Below are 20,966 nucleotides of genomic sequence, written 5' to 3'. Positions count from 1 at the left end.
AGAGAGAGGGTCTGTGTAGAGTAGAGAGAGAGACAGGGTCTGTGTAGAGTAGTGAGAGAGAGACGGGGTCTGTGTAGAGTAGAGAGAGAGACGGGGTCTGTAGAGTAGAGAGAGGGAGACGGGGTCTGTGTAGAGTAGAGAGAGACAGGGTCTGTCTCTGTGTAGAGGTAGAGAGAGACGGGGTCTGTCTCTGTGTAGAAGTAGAGAGAGAGACGGGGTCTGTCTCTGTGTAGAGGTAGAGAGAGAAACAGGGTCTGTCTCTGTGTAGAGGTAGAGAGAGACAGGGTCTGTCTCTGTGTAGAGGTAGAGAGAGACGGGGTCTGTCTCTGTGTAGAAGTAGAGAAAGAAACGGGGTCTGTCTCTGTGTAGAGGTAGAGAGAGAGACGGGGTCTGTCTCTGTGGATTATCTTGTAATCACAGTGAGCCAGTGACCTGTGTAACTCCACATGGCAGGATAGCCCATGGGAATACACTGAAATACAGAGAGGGATGGAGGGAGGGAGGGATACTCCAAAATGTCAGGGCTCAAACAGTAAGGAGCTCACCTGCTGTCCTGCCTGTGACTCCCCAATGATGAAGCGATCTCCAGGACCGTCGGCCGCTGAGAGGAACAGAGAGAGGGATGAGAGAAAGAGAGAGAACAGTAATGCCTCTATATCTGAAAAAAAGCTGCAAGGGTCAAACTCACACAAAAACAAGCATGAAAAGTTTGTAATCTCTCAAACTACAGAACTCTACACCCACTAAAACTGGCGTCTCACCTCGCACGGCGTAACCATCTTTGACTGATGCAGGGAACGGAGGCAGGTTGTCTTTGGCATAGACGTCCTGAGCTAAGACTCGACCCATCCCATCTAGAGTAGGATAGAATAGGATAAAGAAAGGAGAGAAAGAGAGAGAAACAGAGAGAGGAGAAAAAAGGTTGTAATTTCACACATACATTAAGGAGTACACAGGATGTGATATGCATGCTGGTGGGATAAGCTGTGTCCCTCGGCAGGGGAGGCAGAGTCCCTCTATGTTTTGGTTAATGTGCGTGTGTGTGTGTGTGTGTTTGTGTGCGCAGTGCAGTGAGGATGGGGCAGAGAAGTTATAACCATGCTGTCACAATCTGTTGACAACAGCACAGAGACAGATGATGGTAGGACAAGACAGTGTTGAGTAGCTGTTGTTGAATGTGAAGAGGACAAAAGCCAGACACACAGAAAGGCCTACATCACTTTGCTATATGTGAGTGACAGAGAAAGGGGTGACGCTAGCTAGCTCTGACGCTTACGCAAGAGGAGCTATTTATTACAGCCTCTCCTACACACACACAGAGGCAAGCAGAGACAATCACCTCTAGGGAGAGAGTGAGGAGATCACTCACAAAGGCAAGAAGAAAAAACAGAGCCAGGAATAACAGAAAAAGAGAAAAAAAGAGAACAATAGAAAGAGAGAGAAAGACAGAGAAAGAGAGAGAGAGAGAGAGAGCTAAATAAAGAGAGAGAGAAAGAAAGAGAGAAATAGAGAGAAAGAAAGAGAGAGACAGAAAGAGAGAAAGACAGATAGAAAGAGAGAAAGAAAGACAGAAATAAAGAGAGAGAAAGAAAGAGAGAGAGAAAGAGCTGAAAACAGAGAGAAATGAATAGAGAGAAAGAAAGATAGTGTGAGTGTGACTGAGTGTGACTAAGTGTGTGTGTGTGTGTGTGTGCGCGCGCTTTTGGGTTAACTATCCTTGTGGGGACCAGAAGGATAGTAAAACAAGGACGGGTTAGGGTTAGAATTAGGGTTAGGTATGAGGTATAAGGTTTTGAATGGGAATCAATCGTTTGGTCCCCAAAAATATAGTAAAACAAACATGTGTGTGTGTTTGAGACAGTGAGCAAGAGAGAGTGAGGGAGGGAGAGAGTGGGTGGGAGAGGAGATAATGAAGAGAGAGAACTAAAGATAGAGGGAGAGAAAGAGAGAGCGAGAGTGCAGGCTTCTCCTCTGTTGAAGGCTGATTAGAGGAGACTTAATGCTCTAAAATACCACATCTGATGAGCAGCTAAATATAGATCATCCCTTTTATACAAACAGATGAATACAGAGGTATCTATGGAAACAGAGGAATACACAGAATATACAGGGAGCGGAGCGCCACAACACCTTCGCCTCACCACCGCCAAACTGACTGAGAAGACATCCAAACTGTAGACTCCATCAGCTAAGAAAGACTATTAGCTAAGAAAGACTATTAGCTAAGAAAGACTATTAGCTAAGAAAGACTCTCCATTGGCTAAGAATATTAGCTAAGAAAGACTGTATTAGCTGAGAAATAGACTATCAGCTAAGCCTATTAGCTAAGAAAGACTATTAGCTAAGAAAGACTACTAGCTAAGAAAGACTACTAGCTAAGAAAGACTACTAGCTAAGAAAGACTCTCCATTGGCTAAGACTATTAGCTAAGAAAGACTACTAGCTAAGAAAGACTATTAGCTAAGAAAGACTCTCCATTGGCTAAGACTATTAGCTAAGAAAGACTATTAGCTAAGAAAGACTATTAGCTAAGAAAGACTATTAGCTAAGAAAGACTCTCCATTGGCTAAGAATATTAGCTAAGAAAGACTATTAGCTAAGAAAGACTATTAGCTAAGAAAGACTATTAGCTAAAAAAGACTATTAGCTAAAAAAGACTATTAGCTAAAAAAGACTATTAGCTACAAAAAAGACAATTCGCTAAGAAAGAAAATTAGCTAAGAAAGACTCTCCATTGGCTAAGAATATTAGCTAAGAAAGTCTATTTCTCAGCTAATACAGTCTATCAGCTAAGCCTATTAGCTAAGAAAGACTATTAGCTAAGAAAGACTACTAGCTAAGAAAGACTACTAGCTAAGAAAGACTACTAGCTAAGAAAGACTATTAGCTAAGAAAGACTATTAGCTAAAAAAGACTATTAGCTACAAAAAAGACAATTAGCTAAGAAAAAGAATATTACCTAAGAAAAATACTATTTGCTAAGAAAGACAATCAGCTAAGAACATTTGCTAAAAAAGACTATTAGCTAAGAAAGACTCTTAGCTAAGAAAGACTCTTAGCTAAGAAAGACTCTTATGCATGGTGTACACTGGCCCTGTTGAAGACAGACAGATGCACGGTGTACACTGGCCCTGTTGAAGACAGATGCACAGTGTACACTGGCCCTGTTGGAGACAGATGCACGGTGTACACTGGCCCTGTTGAAGACAGACAGATGCATGGTGTACACTGGCCCTGTTGAAGACCAACAGAGCCAGTGTACACCGTGCATCTGTCTGTCTTCAACAGGGCCAGTGTACACAGTGCATCTGTCTAAGACAGACAGATGCATGGTGTACACTGGCCCTGTTGAAGACAGACAGATGCACGGTGTACACTGGCCCTGTTGAAGACAGACAGATGCACGGTGTACACTGGCCCTGTTGAAGACAGACAGATGCATGGTGTACACTGGCCCTGTTGAAGACAGACAGATGCATGGTGTACACTGGCCCTGTTGAAGACAGATAGATGCACGGTGTACACTGGCCCTGTTGAAGACAGACAGGTGAATGGTGTACACTGGCCCTGTTGAAGACAGACAGATGCATGGTGTACACTGGCCCTGTTGAAGACAGACAGATGCACGGTGTACACTGGCCATGTTGAAGACAGACAGATGCATGGTGTACACTGGCCCTGTTGAAGACAGACAGATGCACGGTGTACACTGGCCCTGTTGAAGACAGACAGATGCACTACACTGGCCCTGTTGAAGACAGACAGATGCAAGGTGTACACTGGCCAGTTAAAGAGTTACATAAAAGTTGGGTTTTTAAAGGACAGTGGGTGGATTCAAACTGCTAGACCACCCCAGGCGACCTACAACAACTGTTGATCAGGGTCATACAGTAAGTCTACTGGTGAGGTCAAAGTGTCACTTTGAAGACCTTTGGTTTTAACATTTTTTATTTCACCAGGTAGGCCAGTTGAGAACAAGTTCTCATTTACAACTGCGACCTGGCTGTTAAGTGAATAATTGTATTGTCACCTCCCTAAATGTTTTTTTGTTTTGTTACGTTAGTGAGGTAAGTGTCCCTGTCACAAAGAGTGTTTGTTGCTTCCTGCCCGTTGCTCGCTCGATCCTGATTGCTTGGCTGCCCCCAGTGTCGGACTGCGTCCCGGCGTCGGGCGGATGTGGCATAAGCAGATGACGGAGAATGGAACATGACAACACAGCCAGTCACTCACACCAACAGAGAGAAAGAGAGTGAATGAGAGGGAGAGAGAAAGCGAGAACTATGTCTCTAAGCACCTGAAGTTGGTCTATGTGAAGTCAAAACCTGGACCCATCAATGTGAGGTCTAGGGGATTTGCCCAAAGGTTTGGATGGTTGGGAGGTGATTAAGAGGTGTGTGCTGTTCAATAATCAATTACATAAATGTTTACATTACAAACTCCTGGGTTCTTCTAACATGGTGCAGAAACTGGGCATGGACTGAACTGCTAAGGACATCAGGGTGAAACTTCCTCCATAAATGTAGAATACTAATGTAATATGAGGAGAAGGAGCATAGTGGGTGGGTGGGTGTTGCTAGCAAATCAAAAGAGAACTATGGTGCTCTCCCAGAACTTGGCTGGGGCGAAAAACCCACCAATTCACAGAAACAAAAAAGGTGTAATGGGTTCGCACTCCCAAACACTTTGCATAAAGGTTACGTCATTATTCAATGTTTTTGGAATATTTTCACTGCATCTGGGATAGAATACACAGTTATTTCAGCTTCACAGACATCTTCAGTGTGAAGGTACAATTTTCTTTTTAATTCAAAACAGCATTTGTAAAGAACAACGGATGAGCAGCCAGGGTGATGCTAGAAGCCAGGTCATGCAACAGATTCAGAAGCAATGGCAACATCAGGACTAGTAACAGTAGCAGCACATGGGCCAGGCCTGAGGTCTTCTATCGCTCCTTAGCGGTCAGGAGGTGAACTGACCCGGTGGAGTGAAGAGAGAGGACGCTGGAGCCCCTCCTGTGTCCCCTGGTTGTGTATCCCCAAGACACCCAACAGAGACTATGTCTGCCACAGCCTGGGCAGTGGAAATCTGGGCAAGCAGTGGGGAGGTGGGTTTTATTTCATTGGGGTGGTGTTTTTTTTGCATTTTTTTCAGTGGGGTGGTGTTGTTTTTCAGTGGGGCGGCGTTGTTGTTTTCTCAGTGGGGCGGCGTTGTTGTTTTCTCAGTGGGGCGGCGTTGTTGTTTTCTCAGTGGGGCGGCGGTGTTGTTTTTCAGTGGGGCGGCGGTGTTGTTTTCTCAGTGGGGCGGTGTTGTTGTTTTCTCAGTGGGGCGGTGTTGTTGTTTTCTCAGTGGGGCGGTGTTGTTGTTTTCTCAGTGGGGCGGTGTTGTTGTTTTCTCAGTGGGGCGGCGTTGTCGGTTTTCTCAGTGGGGCGGCGTTGTCGGTTTTCTCAGTGGGGCGGCGTTGTCGTCTTTTCAGTGGGGCGGCGTTGTCGTTTTTTCAGTGGGGCGGCGTTGTCGTCTTTTCAGTGGGGCGGCGTTGTCGTTTTTTCAGTGGGGCGGCGTTGTCGTTTTTTCAGTGGGGCGGTGTTGTTTTTTCAGTGGGGCGGTGTTGTTTTTTCAGTGGGGCGGTGTTGTTTTTTCAGTGGGGCGGTGTTGTTTTTTCAGTGGGGCGGTGTTGTTTTTTCAGTGGGGCGGTGTTGTTGTTTTCTCAGTGGGGCGGCGTTGTTGTTTCTCAGTGGGGCGGCGTTGTTGTTTTCTCAGTGGGGCGGTGTTGTTGTTTTTTCAGTGGGGCGGTGTTGTTGTTTTTCAGTGGGGCGGTGTTGTTGTTTTCTCAGTGGGGCGGTGTTGTTGTTTTCTCAGTGGGGCGGTGGTGTTGTTTTCTCAGTGGGGCGGTGGTGTTGTTTTCTCAGTGGGGCGGTGTTGTTGTTTTCTCAGTGGGGCGGTGTTGTTGTTTTCTCAGTGGGGCGGTGTTGTTGTTTTCTCAGTGGGGCGGCGGTGTTGTTTTCTCAGTGGGGCGGTGTTGTTGTTTTCTCAGTGGGGCGGTGTTGTTGTTTTCTCAGTGGGGCGGCGTTGTCGTTTTTTCAGTGGGGCGGTGTTGTTTTTTCAGTGAGGCGGTGTTGTTTTTTCAGTGAGGCGGTGTTGTTGTTTTGCTTTTTGTCAGTGGGGTGGTGTTGTTTTTGTGTTTGTTTTCGGTGGGTTGGTGGTGTTTTTTTGTTTTGTTTTCAGTAGGATGGTGGTGTCGAGTTGGAGAGGAGGGAGGCATGGCATCACCCATGACATCACTGACCTGTGTGATGCCAGGGTGGCAGGGAGGAGGAGGCATTAACATGATTGGTACCCAGGACCCCAGCCAAGCCCCCGGCTCTCCTCTCCTGCTTTGGCGCTCCTCTTGTGGCTGTGGCAGAGATAAAGTAAGGGGGCTTTTTACAGTCCGCGCCACTCAGGGGCCAAACGGGCTTAACGGAGTCTGCTCCACCTAGGCCTGCTGGGGGCTGCGCAGGTTAGGGTCCGTTGTTGTTGCTCATACACGTGCTACATTTCCTCAACCACCCCCAATACAGTGCCTTTGGAAAGTATTCAGACCCCATTTGCTTTGTCATTTTGGGGTATTGTGTGTAGATTGCTGAGATTATTTATTTACTTAATACAATTTAGAATAAGGCTCAACAAAATGTAGAAAAAGTCAAGGGGTCTGAATACTTTCCGAAGGCACTAGCCAGCCATACTGTAGCACTGTACACCCCCTTCCATAGACACAGAACAGATAGACACAGAACAGAAGCCACAGACACAGAACAGAAGCCACAGACACAGAACAGAAGCCACAGACACAGAACAGAAGCCACAGACACAGAACAGAAGCCACAGACACAGAAAAGAAGCCACAGACACAGAACAGAAGCCACAGAACAGAAGCCACAGAACAGAAGCCACAGAACAGAAGCCACAGACACAGAACAGAAGCCACAGACACAGAACAGAAGCCATATATATACCCAACAGTAACACACTGGAGGCAGCAAGGGGAATTTGGCCATGATAGTCATTCAAGATGCAAAGATGCTCTCAGTCAGTGTAGCACAGAAAAGAACAAGATGGATGGAAACAGAAATACATTATGGACCTGGTTATTATTCTGGACTTATGTATTGGTGATAATGTTCCCTGTTCTAGAGAGCCATGATAATGTTATGTATGGGTGATAATGTTCCCTGTTCTAGAGAGCCATGATAATGTTATGTATGGGTGATAATGTTCCCTCTTCTAGAGAGCCATGATAATGTTATGTATGGGTGATAATGTTCCCTGTTCTAGAGAGCGATGATAATGTTATGTATGGGTAATAATGCCCACTCTTCAGAGAGCCATGATAATGTTATGTATGGGTGATAATGTTCCCTCTTCTAGAGAGCCATGATGATGTTATTTATGGTTGATAACGTTCCCTGTTCTAGAGAGCCATGATAATGTAATTTATGGTTGATAACGTTCCCTCTTCTAGAGAGCCATGATAATGTAATTTATGGTTGATAATGTTCCCTTTTCTAGAGAGCCATGATAATGTTATTTATGGTTGATAACGTTCCCTCTTCTAGAGAGCCATGATAATGTTATGTATGGGTGATAATGCCCGCTCTTCAGAGAGCCATGATAATGTTATGTATGGGTGATAATGTTCCCTCTTCTAGAGAGCCATGATGATGTTATTTATGGTTGATAACGTTCCCTCTTCTAGAGAGCCATGATAATGTTATTTATGGTTGATAACGTTCCCTCTTCTAGAGAGCCATGATAATGTTATTTATGGTTGATAACATTCCCTATTCAAGAAAGCCTTTTTTTTACCTTTAACTTGGCAAGTCAGTTAAGAACAAATTCTTATTTACAATGACGACCTAAGAACAATGGGTCAACTGCCTTGTTCAGGGGCAGAAAGACATTTTTACCTTGTCAGCTCAGGGATTCGATCTAGCAACCTTTTGGTTACTAGTCCAATGTTCTAACCACTAGACTAATGCTATCTGAAGCTAGTTTACAGACATATATTTATGGTGTAAAATGTACTGGCAAGTATTTCTTTATAAACTACAGCTCACTTGGTGTAAACAAGCAGCCTAAGCACCTGAAGTTGACCTATGTGAAGTCAATACCTGGACCATCAATGTGGGGTCTGGGGGACTCCCTTGCCCAAAGGTTTGGATGGTTAGGTGGTGTGTGCTGTTAATTGGCTTGCTACGTAACAATCAAGAGGTGTGTGCAGTCAATAAACAATCAAGCCAATAAGAGATGAAAACAGGCAGGTAGGTAGGCGGGGACTCAGACAGACCGATAGACAGGGTGGAATGGAGAGCATCTGGGTCAGGTGGAACAGCTGTAGGAACAGAAACATCATGGGCTCACCACACATATGATACAGACAGACAGACAGACAGACAGACAGACAGACAGACAGACAGACAGACAGACAGACAGACAGACAGACAGACAGACAGACAGACAGACAGACAGCACTAGACAGACATAACTACAGACATCCAGACAGACAGTACTACAGACTGATAGACAGACATAACTACAGACTGATAGACAGACAGAGACAAACACAGACAGACATTACTTCCGATTATACAGACATACAGTACTACAGACAGAGACAGACAGACAGTATTACAGACAGACAGACAGCACTAGACTGATAGACAGACATAACTACAGACATCCAGACAGACAGTACTACAGACTGATAGACAGACATAACTACAGACTGATCGACAAACGTAACTACAGACTGATAGACAGACAGAGACAAACACAGACAGACATTACTTCAGATTATACAGACATACAGTACTACAGACAGACAGACAGACAGACAGACAGACAGACAGACAGACAGACAGATAGACAGACAGACAGACAGTACTACATTTACATTTAAGTCAGTACTACAGACAGACAGATAGACAGACATACCTACAGACAGCCAGACAGACAGTACTACAGACAGACAGACAGACAGACAGACAGACAGACAGACAGACAGATAGACAGACAGACAGACAGACAGTACTACATTTACATTTAAGTCATTTAGCAGACGCTCTTATCCAGAGCGACTACAGACAGATAGACAGTACTTCAGATTATACAGACAGACAGAGACAGACAGACAGACAGGCAGTACTACAGACAGACAGGCAGTACTACAGACTGGTAGACAGACAGACAGACATACCTACAGACAGACAGCCAGACAGTACTACAGACTGATATACAGACATACAGACATAACTACAGACTGATAGACAGACATAACTACAGACTGATAGACAGACAGACATTACTTCAGATTATACACAGACAGACAGACAGACAGACAGACAGACAGTACTACAGACTGATAGACAGACAGGCATACCTACAGACAGAAAGCCAGACAGTACTACAGACAGACAGATAGACAGACATACCTACAGACAGCCAGACAGACAGTACTACAGACTGATAGACAGACATACCTACAGACAGACAGACAGACAGTACTACAGACTGATAGACAGACAGACAGGCAGACAGACTGACTTATAGACAGACAGACAGACAGACAGACAGACAGACAGACAGACAGATATTACTTCAGATTATACACAGACAGACAGACAGACAGACAGACAGACAGACAGACAGACAGACAGACAGACAGTACTACAGACTGGTAGACAGACAGACATACCTACAGACAGACAGCACTACAGACTGATAGACAGATATACAGTACGACAGACAGAGACAGACAGACAGTACTACAAATAGACAGACAGACAGTATTACAGACAGACAGTACGAAAGAGACAGACAGACACAGACATTACTACAGACTGATAGACAGACATACAGACAGATATAACTACCGACTGATAGACAGACAGAACTTCTGACTTATAGACAGTCATACAGACAGACAGGCAGTACTACAGACAGACAGACAGACAGGCAGTGCTACAGACAGACAGACAGGCAGTACTACAGACAGACAGACAGACAGACAAACAGTACTATAGACAGACAGTACTACAGACTGATAGATAGACAGACAGGCAGTACTACAGATAGACAGACAGGCAGTACTACAGACAGACAGACAGATAGACAGACAGTACTACAGACTGATAGCCAGACATACAGACAGAAATAACTACAGACTGATAGACAGACATACATACATATCTATAGACAGAACTTCAGACTTAGACAGACATACAGACAGATATACAATACTACAGACAGAGACAGACAGACAGTACTACAAACAGACAGACAGTACTACAGACAGTACTACAGACAGACAGACAGCACTACAGACAGACAGACAGACAGACAGACAGTATGACAGACAGACAGAACGTCAGACTTATAGACAGACATAGAGACAGAGACAGACAGTACTACAGACAGACAGACAGCACTACAGACAGAGAGACAGACAGTTCTACAAACAGACAGTACGACAGACAGAACGTCAGACTTAGACAGACATACAGACAGACAGTACTACAGACAGACAGACAGACAGCACTACAGACAGAGAGACAGACAGTACTACAGACAGACAGTACTACAGATAGACAGACAGAAAGTCAGACTTATAGACAGACATACAGAACTACCGACAGAGACAGACAGTACTACAGACAGACAGCACTACAGACAGACAGACAGTACTACAGACAGACAGTACTACAGACAGACAGACAGCACTACAGACAGAGACAGTACTACAGACAGAGAGACAGACAGTACTACAGACAGAGAGACAGACAGTACTACAGACAGACAGACAGCACTACAGACAGAGAGACAGGCAGTACTACAGACAGACAGACAGCACTACAGACAGAGAGACAGACAGTACTACAGACCGACAGTACTACAGACAGTAGTGAAGGCCCAGTGTGCGGTATGACTGATGTTAGGGGGTGGAAAGGAAGGCGTGTCCAGTGATGCGTGTATGACTGATGTTAGGGGGTGGAAAGGAAGGCGTGTCCAGTGTGCGGTATGACTGATGTTAGGGGGTGGAAAGGAAGGCGTGTCCAGTGTGCGGTATGACTGATGTTAGGGGGTGGAAAGGAAGGCGTGTCCAGTGTGCGGTATGACTGATGTTAGGGGTGGAAAGGAAGGCGTGTCCAGTGATGTGGGTATGACTGATGTTAGGGGTGGAAAGGAAGGCGTGTCCAGTGATGTGGGTATGACTGATGTTAGGGGTGGAAAGGAAGGCGTGTCCAGTGATGTGGGTATGACTGATGTTAGGGGGTGGAAAGGAAGGCGTGTCCAGTGATGTGGGTATGACTGATGTTAGGGGGTGGAAAGGAAGGCGTGTCCAGTGATGTGGGTATGACTGATGTTAGGGGTGGAAAGGAAGGCGTGCCCAGTGATGCGGGTATGACTGATGTTAGGGGGTGGAAAGGAAGGCGTGTCCAGTGATGTGGGTATGACTGATGTTAGGGGGTGGAAAGGAAGGCGTGTCCAGTGATGTGGGTATGACTGATGTTAGGGGGTGGAAAGGAAGGCGTGTCCAGTGATGTGGGTATGACTGATGTTAGGGGGTGGAAAGGAAGGCGTGTCCAGTGTGCGGTATGACTGATGTTAGGGGGTGGAAAGGAAGGCGTGTCCAGTGATGCGGGTATGACTGATGTTAGAGGGTGGAAAGGAAGGCGTGTCCAGTGTGCGGTATGACTGATGTTAGGGGGTGGAAAGGAAGGCGTGTCCAGTGATGTGGGTATGACTGATGTTAGAGGGTGGAAAGGAAGGCGTGTCCAGTGATGTGGGTATGACTGATGTTAGGGGTGGAAAGGAAGGCGTGTCCAGTGATGTGGGTATGACTGATGTTAGGGGGTGGAAAGGAAGGCGTGTCCAGTGATGTGGGTATGACTGATGTTAGGGGGTGGAAAGGAAGGCGTATCCAGTGATGTGGGTATGACTGATGTTAGGGGGTGGAAAGGAAGGCGTGTCCAGTGATGTGGGTATGACTGATGTTAGAGGGTGGAAAGGAAGGCGTGTCCAGTATGACTGATGTTAGGGGGTGGAAAGGAAGGCGTGTCCAGTGATGTGGGTATGACTGATGTTAGGGGGTGGAAAGGAAGGCGTGTCCAGTGTGCGGTATGACTGATGTTAGGGGTGGAAAGGAAGGCGTGTCCAGTGATGTGGGTATGACTGATGTTAGGGGGTGGAAAGGAAGGCGTGTCCAGTGATGTGGGTATGACTGATGTTAGGGGGTGGAAAGGAAGGCGTGTCCAGTGATGTGGGTATGACTGATGTTAGGGGGTGGAAAGGAAGGCGTGTCCAGTGTGCGGTATGACTGATGTTAGAGGGTGGAAAGGAAGGCGTGTCCAGTGATGTGGGTATGACTGATGTTAGAGGGTGGAAAGGAAGGCGTGTCCAGTGATGTGGGTATGACTGATGTTAGGGGGTGGAAAGGAAGGCGTGTCCAGTGTGCGGTATGACTGATGTTAGGGGGTGGAAAGGAAGGCGTGTCCAGTGATGTGGGTATGACTGATGTTAGGGGGTGGAAAGGAAGGCGTGTCCAGTGTGCGGTATGACTGATGTTAGGGGGTGGAAAGGAAGGCGTGTCCAGTGATGTGGGTATGACTGATGTTAGGGGTGGAAAGGAAGGCGTGTCCAGTGATGTGGGTATGACTGATGTTAGGGGGTGGAAAGGAAGGCGTGTCCAGTGATGTGGGTATGACTGATGTTAGAGGGTGGAAAGGAAGGCGTGTCCAGTGTGCGGTATGACTGATGTTAGGGGTGGAAAGGAAGGCGTGTCCAGTGATGTGGGTATGACTGATGTTAGGGGTGGAAAGGAAGGCGTGTCCAGTGTGCGGTATGACTGATGTTAGGGGGTGGAAAGGAAGGCGTGTCCAGTGATGTGGGTATGACTGATGTTAGAGGGTGGAAAGGAAGGCGTGTCCAGTGTGCGGTATGACTGATGTTAGGGGGTGGAAAGGAAGGCGTGTCCAGTGATGTGGGTATGACTGATGTTAGGGGTGGAAAGGAAGGCGTGTCCAGTGTGCGGTATGACTGATGTTAGGGGGTGGAAAGGAAGGCGTGTCCAGTGATGTGGGTATGACTGATGTTAGGGGGTGGAAAGGAAGGCGTGTCCAGTGATGTGGGTATGACTGATGTTAGGGGGTGGAAAGGAAGGCGTGTCCAGTGATGTGGGTATGACTGATGTTAGGGGTGGAAAGGAAGGCGTGTCCAGTGTGCGGTATGACTGATGTTAGGGGGTGGAAAGGAAGGCGTGTCCAGTGATGTGGGTATGACTGATGTTAGAGGGTGGAAAGGAAGGCGTGTCCAGTGATGTGGGTATGACTGATGTTAGGGGGTGGAAAGGAAGGCGTGTCCAGTGATGCGTGTATGACTGATGTTAGGGGGTGGAAAGGAAGGCGTGTCCAGTGATGTGGGTATGACTGATGTTATGGGGTGGAAAGGAAGGCGTGTCCAGTGATGTGGGTATGACTGATGTTAGAGGGTGGAAAGGAAGGCGTGTCCAGTGATGTGGGTATGACTGATGTTAGGGGGTGGAAAGGAAGGCGTGTCCAGTGATGTGGGTATGACTGATGTTAGGGGGTGGAAAGGAAGGCGTGTCCAGTGATGTGGGTATGACTGATGTTAGGGGGTGGAAAGGAAGGCGTGTCCAGTGATGTGGGTATGACTGATGTTAGGGGGTGGAAAGGAAGGCGTGTCCAGTGATGTGGGTATGACTGATGTTAGGGGTGGAAAGGAAGGCGTGTCCAGTGATGTGGGTATGACTGATGTTAGGGGGTGGAAAGGAAGGCGTGTCCAGTGATGTGGGTATGACTGATGTTAGGGGGTGGAAAGGAAGGCGTGTCCAGTGATGTGGGTATGACTGATGTTAGGGGGTGGAAAGGAAGGCGTGTCCAGTGATGTAGGTATGACTGATGTTAGGGGGTGGAAAGGAAGGCGTGTCCAGTGTGCGGTATGACTGATGTTAGAGGGTGGAAAGGAAGGCGTGTCCAGTGATGTGGGTATGACTGATGTTAGAGGGTGGAAAGGAAGGCGTGTCCAGTGTGCGGTATGACTGATGTTAGGGGTGGAAAGGAAGGCGTGTCCAGTGATGTGGGTATGACTGATGTTAGGGGTGGAAAGGAAGGCGTGTCCAGTGATGTGGGTATGACTGATGTTAGGGGGTGGAAAGGAAGGCGTGTCCAGTGATGTGGGTATGACTGATGTTAGGGGTGGAAAGGAAGGCGTGTCCAGTGATGTGGGTATGACTGATGTTAGGGGGTGGAAAGGAAGGCGTGTCCAGTGTGCGGTATGACTGATGTTAGAGGGTGGAAAGGAAGGCGTGTCCAGTGATGTGGGTATGACTGATGTTAGGGGGTGGAAAGGAAGGCGTGTCCAGTGTGCGGTATGACTGATGTTAGGGGGTGGAAAGGAAGGCGTGTCCAGTGATGTGGGTATGACTGATGTTAGGGGGTGGAAAGGAAGGCGTGTCCAGTGATGTGGGTATGACTGATGTTAGGGGGTGGAAAGGAAGGCGTGTCCAGTGATGTGGGTATGACTGATGTTAGGGGGTGGAAAGGAAGGCGTGTCCAGTGTGCGGTATGACTGATGTTAGAGGGTGGAAAGGAAGGCGTGTCCAGTGATGTGGGTATGACTGATGTTAGGGGTGGAAAGGAAGGCGTGTCCAGTGTGCGGTATGACTGATGTTAGGGGGTGGAAAGGAAGGCGTGTCCAGTGATGTGGGTATGACTGATGTTAGGGGTGGAAAGGAAGGCGTGTCCAGTGATGTGGGTATGACTGATGTTAGGGGGTGGAAAGGAAGGCGTGTCCAGTGATGTGGGTATGACTGATGTTAGGGGGTGGAAAGGAAGGCGTGTCCAGTGATGTGGGTATGACTGATGTTAGGGGGTGGAAAGGAAGGCGTGTCCAGTGATGTGGGTATGACTGATGTTAGGGGGTGGAAAGGAAGGCGTGTCCAGTATGACTGATGTTAGGGGGTGGAAAGGAAGGCGTGTCCAGTGATGTGGGTATGACTGATGTTAGGGGGTGGAAAGGAAGGCATGTCCAGTGATGTGGGTATGACTGATGTTAGGGGTGGAAAGGAAGGCGTGTCCAGTGATGTGGGTATGACTGATGTTAGGGGGTGGAAAGGAAGGCGTGTCCAGTGATGCGGGTATGACTGATGTTAGGGGGTGGAAAGGAAGGCGTGTCCAGTGATGTGGGTATGACTGATGTTAGAGGGTGGAAAGGAAGGCGTGTCCAGTGATGTGGGTATGACTGATGTTAGGGGGCGGAAAGGAAGGCGTGTCCAGTGATGCGGGTATGACTGATGTTAGAGGGTGGAAAGGAAGGCGTGTCCAGTGATGCGGGTATGACTGATGTTAGGGGGCGGAAAGGAAGGCGTGTCCAGTGATGCGGGTATGACTGATGTTAGGGGGCGGAAAGGAAGGCGTGTCCAGTGATGTGGGTATGACTGATGTTAGGGGGTGGAAAGGAAGGCGTGTCCAGTGATGCGGGTATGACTGATGTTAGGGGGCGGAAAGGAAGGCGTGTCCAGTGATGCGGGTATGACTGATGTTAGGGGGCGGAAAGGAAGGCGTGTCCAGTGATGCGGGTATGACTGATGTTAGGGGGCGGAAAGGAAGGCGTGTCCAGTGATGCGGGTATGACTGATGTTAGGGGGCGGAAAGGAAGGCGTGTCCAGTGATGCGGGTATGACTGAGCTTCCGGTTCGTCTGTTTGTCTGTCTGCCTCTCTGTCCCTCCGTCTGTCTCTCAGTCAGTCAGTCAGTCAATCTTTCCGACCCACCTCTGTAGTTGATGATCTCAGTGCCGAGCACAGGGGTCATCTCCAGTACAGTGATGAAGGCCTTATCCATGGAGGTGAGGGGGAAGGGAGACATGCGGTGCCGGCGAGCCACCTTGGTGATGTCCACTGCACTGTGACCTGATGGACAGAGTGAGAGACAGGAGGAGTGTGACGGAGAGAATACATGTCTTTGACATTCACACAAACACGTATGTGAGCATTCACTCTCTCTCACACACACACACACACACACACACACACACACACACACACACACACACACACACACACACACACACACACACAGAGAAAACTGTCAATAAAATAACTTACTGGCTCTAAGGATGTTCTCTTTGCTGCCACACCGCGACTGAACCTACAGACAGATAGAGAAAGAAGAAATGGAGGAAGACGAGAGAAAGACATGGTTGAGGTGAAACCACAATAGATCAAATCATTCTGGCTCCAACAGATTGGAATGGTCATCTACACATCCAGCTACTAATGCAGAACATAAAGACAACCACAATCAAACAATCTTCAGAACATGAATGGCAATTAATAATAGATGAGATGAGGATCTCAAGCCAAGGATAGTGGTTTAGTGTGGCCGAGCAGAGCATGTGTATGGGGTGCGAGGCAGCGAGGTGGGGATGGTTAGGGTGGGGGTTAGATCCCAGGGTTTCAGGCTTGGCTTACAGTTGGTTTTGGAGGTGTAATTCGCTTCACATCTCAGTAGTAAGGCTGTACTAATTCATTTATGTAAGACTGTCCTAATCCATGTGCCTCTGTCCCCATAGGTCAGTAGCATATAACACTGCAGTATTATTTATTTTACATTTACATTTAAGTCATTTAGCAGACGCTCTTATCCAGAGCGACTTACAAATTTTACCTTTATTTAACTAGGCAAGTCAGTTAAGAAAGAATTCTTATTTTCAATGACGGCCTGGGAACAATGGGTTAACTGCCTGTTCAGGGGCAGAACGACCTAGTTTTTTTTTTACCTTGTCAGCTCAGGGATTCGATCTAGCAACCTTTCGGTTACTAGTCCAATGCTCTAACCACTAGGCTACATGCCACCCCAAAGTATGTAGGAACCCCTAGCTGGAACCTCTGACACCCAATGCCCCTGGCCTAGAGGACAGCGGCACATGGGCTAGCTAGGGTCTGGTGCAACAGACAGTATGAGATCCTCTCTACGACAGTATATACCGCATGACCAAGATCCAACAACCAACTAACTAACCACAAATCAAAAAGGACCAGCACTACTGACACACCAACAGTCAGAAACAGAAATTCACTGCATCTAAATGGAGAAAAGAACAGAGGATACACTGCATCTAAATGGAGAAAAGAACAGAGGATACACTGCATCTAAATGGAGAAAAGAACAGAGGATACACTGCATCTAAATGGAGAAAAGAACAGAGGATACACTGCATCTAAATGGAGAAAAGAACAGAGGATACACTGCATCTAAATGGAGAAAAGAACAGAGTATACACTGCATCTAAATGGAGAAAAGAACAGAGGATACACTGCATCTAAATGGAGAAAAGAACAGAGTATGAGCAGAGAGAAAAAGATGACTAGAGAACAGACCGGAACATCTCCAGAATCCACCAGCACACCATACAGCTTCTCAAATGAGAACATGTACGTTATAAGAATACATAGAATGCAACTGAAAGAGTGAGTGATAGATTGAGAGAGAGAGATAGAGGGAGAGGTTGTAGGTCCTGCTATGGCCTCTGTGGTCAATGTTGAGCCCCATCCTAGAGTGGAGCTACAGTACAGTAATATATGGACAGAACAGCACAGAGTCAAGAGATTTACAACAGACAGGCAGAGTAGAGGAATGCTAGGAGACAGTAGTATAGCTAGAAGTTATCAACATGAGCATTTTAATAGGTAACCCACCAGAGTTGAATGAAACAAAGATCTATGACTGGACAAGAGGTCGTTGAGAAGTGAACAGCTGTACCAGAGGTCAAAATCGAGGTAGGGGGATGAAGTGAAGAAAAGAACGAGAGAATACAGAATTAAGTGGGCTCTGGGAAAAGGAGAACGGATCACCAGCAGCTGGCATGATGTAGTGTAACAGTGTTACTGAGCTTAACACAGATGAACAGTACCACATTGAGCAGTTCTGACCCGGGTGGTAGTGGGTATATCTAGCATACTGAAGTCAAAACGCAAGACAAATATTTTACTGATTTACTGTTCATATGAGGAAATCAGTCAATTTAAATAAATTAATTAGGACCAAATCTATGAACTTCACATGACTGGGAATACAGATATGCTTCTGTTGGTCACAGATACCTTAATAAAAGGTAGAGGCGTGGATCAGAAAACCAGTCAGTATCTGGGAACTGGAAACCGCTGCTGCAAAGGTCGACCCCAGAGCATCCCAAACATGCCCAGTGGGTGACATGTCTGCTGTGTATGTATACCATGGAAGAACTGTGACATGTCGACCCAGAGCATCCCAAACATGCCCAGTGGGTGACATGTCTGCTGTGTATGTATACCATGGAAGAACTGTGACATGTCGACCCAGAGCATCCCAAACATGCCCAGTGGGTGACATGTCTGCTGTGTATGTATACCATGGAAGAACTGTGACATGTCGACCCAGAGCATCCCAAACATGCCCAGTGGGTGACATGTCTGGTGAGTATGCAGACCATGGAAGAACTGTGACATGTCGACCCAGAGCATCCCAAACATGCCCAGTGGGTGACATGTCTGGTGAGTATGTATACCATGGAAGAACTGTGACATGTCGACCCAGAGCATCCCAAACATGCCCAGTGGGTGACATGTCTGGTGAGTATGCAGACCATGGAAGAACTGGGACATGTCGACCCAGAGCATCCCAAACATGCTCAATGGGTGACATGTCTGGTGAGTATGCAGACCATGGAAGAACTGTGACATGTCGACCCAGAGCATCCCAAACATGCCCAGTGGGTGACATGTCTGCTGTGTATGTATACCATGGAAGAACTGTGACATGTCGACCCAGAGCATCCCAAACATGCTCAATGGGTGACATGTCTGGTGAGTATGCAGACCATGGAAGAACTGGGACATGTCGACCCAGAGCATCCCAAACATGCTCAATGGGTGACATGTCTGGTGAGTATGCAGACCATGGAAGAACTGGGACATGTCGACCCAGAGCATCCCAAACATGCCCAGTGGGTGACATGTCTGGTGAGTATGTATACCATGGAAGAACTGTGACATGTCGACCCAGAGCATCCCAAACATGCCCAGTGGGTGACATGTCTGGTGAGTATGTATACCATGGAAGAACTGGGACATGTCGACCCAGAGCATCCCAAACATGCCCAGTGGGTGACATGTCTGCTGTGTATGTATACCATGGAAGAACTGTGACATGTCGACCCAGAGCATCCCAAACATGCTCAATGGGTGACATGTCTGGTGAGTATGCAGACCATGGAAGAACTGGGACATGTCGACCCAGAGCATCCCAAACATGCCCAGTGGGTGACATGTCTGGTGAGTATGTATACCATGGAAGAACTGTGACATGTCGACCCAGAGCATCCCAAACATGCCCAGTGGGTGACATGTCTGGTGAGTATGTATACCATGGAAGAACTGGGACATGTCGTCCCAGAGCATCCCAAACATGCTCAATGGGTGACATGTCTGGTGAGTATGCAGACCATGGAAGAACTGTGACATGTCGACCCAGAGCATCCCAAACATGCCCAGTGGGTGACATGTCTGGTGAGTATGCAGACCATGGAAGAACTGGGACATGTCGACCCAGAGCATCCCAAACATGCCCAGTGGGTGACATGTCTGGTGAGTATGTATACCATGGAAGAACTGTGACATGTCGACCCAGAGCATCCCAAACATGCCCAGTGGGTGACATGTCTGCTGTGTATGTATACCATGGAAGAACTGTGACATGTCGACCCAGAGCATCCCAAACATGCTCAATGGGTGACATGTCTGGTGAGTATGTATACCATGGAAGAACTGGGACATGTCGACCCAGAGCATCCCAAACATGCTCAGTGGGTGACATGTCTGGTGAGTATGTATACCATGGAAGAACTGGGACATTTTCAGCTTCCAGTAATTGTGTACAGATCCTTGCGACATGGAGCCGTGCATTATCATGCTGAAACATGAGGTGATGGTGGTGGAGGAATGGCACAATGGGCCTCAGAATCTCATCACGGAATCTCTGTGCATTCAAATTGCCATCGATAAAATGCAATTGTGTCCACTGTCCGTAGCTTATGGCCGCCTATACCATAGCCCCAAGGGGCACTCTGTTCACAACGTTGACATCAGCAAACTGCTCACCCACACAACGCCACACACGTATTCTGCAGTCATGAGGCCGGTTGGACATACTGACAAATGATCTAAAACAGTGTTGGAGGTGGCTTATGGAAGAGAAATTAACATTCAATTCTCTGGCAACAACTCTGGTGGACATTCCTGCTGTCAGCATGCCAACTGCACGCTCCCTCAAAACTTGACACTCCTTTCCTGAGGACGGCTCACCTCTCACAGTCCTGGGCGACTTTAACCTCCCCACGTCTACCTTTGACTCATTCCTCTCTGCCTCCTTCTTTCCACTCCTCTCCTCTTTTCACCTCACCCTCTCACCTTCCCCCCCTACTCACAAGGCAGGCAATACGCTCGACCTCATCTTTACTAGATGCTGTTCTTCCACTAACCTCATTGCAACTCCCCTCCAAGTCTCCGACCACTACCTTGTATCCTTTTCCCTCTCGCTCTCATCCAACACTTCCCACACTGCCCCTACTCGGATGGTATCGCGCCGTCCCAACCTTCGCTCTCTCTCCCCCGCTACTCTCTCCTCTTCCATCCTATCATCTCTTCCCTCTGCTCATACCTTCTCCAACCTATCTCCTGATTCTGCCTCCTCAACCCTCCTCTCTTCCCTTTCTGCATCCTTTGACTCTCTATGTCCCCTATCCTCCAGGCCGGCTCGGTCCTCCCCTCCCGCTCCGTGGCTCGACGACTCATTGCGAGCTCACAGAACAGTGCTCCGGGCAGCCGAGCGGAAATGGAGGAAAACTCGCCTCCCTGCGGACCTGGCATCCTTTCAC

At 47.5% G+C, this 20,966-nt stretch overlaps 1 protein-coding gene across 7 annotated transcripts in view; it reads right to left on the bottom strand.

Annotated features, from left to right (window-relative positions):
• gphna (gephyrin a) overlaps positions 1-20,966 on the bottom strand; it is a 134,910-nt gene that overhangs the window by 12,606 nt on the left and 101,338 nt on the right. For 4 of the 7 annotated variants that reach the window (XM_064953342.1, XM_064953345.1, XM_064953346.1 and 1 more), the window contains 4 exons: positions 16,159-16,201; positions 15,826-15,963; positions 762-854; positions 546-601 (listed from right to left, as the gene is read on the bottom strand). In XM_064953342.1, the coding sequence (XP_064809414.1) occupies positions 546-601; positions 762-854; positions 15,826-15,963; positions 16,159-16,201 (330 nt within the window). Of the gene's footprint in view, positions 1-545; positions 602-761; positions 855-8,323; positions 8,369-15,825; positions 15,964-16,158; positions 16,202-20,966 lie in introns of all 7 variants that reach the window. The other 3 variants (XM_064953340.1, XM_064953341.1, XM_064953343.1) reach the window with 1 other exon arrangement.

This window comes from Oncorhynchus masou, chromosome 32 (assembly GCF_036934945.1).
Source record: "Oncorhynchus masou masou isolate Uvic2021 chromosome 32, UVic_Omas_1.1, whole genome shotgun sequence".
NCBI lineage: Eukaryota > Metazoa > Chordata > Actinopteri > Salmoniformes > Salmonidae > Oncorhynchus > Oncorhynchus masou.
Note: the sequence above shows the minus strand (reverse complement) of the source record. Positions and strands in the feature narration are given on the sequence as shown.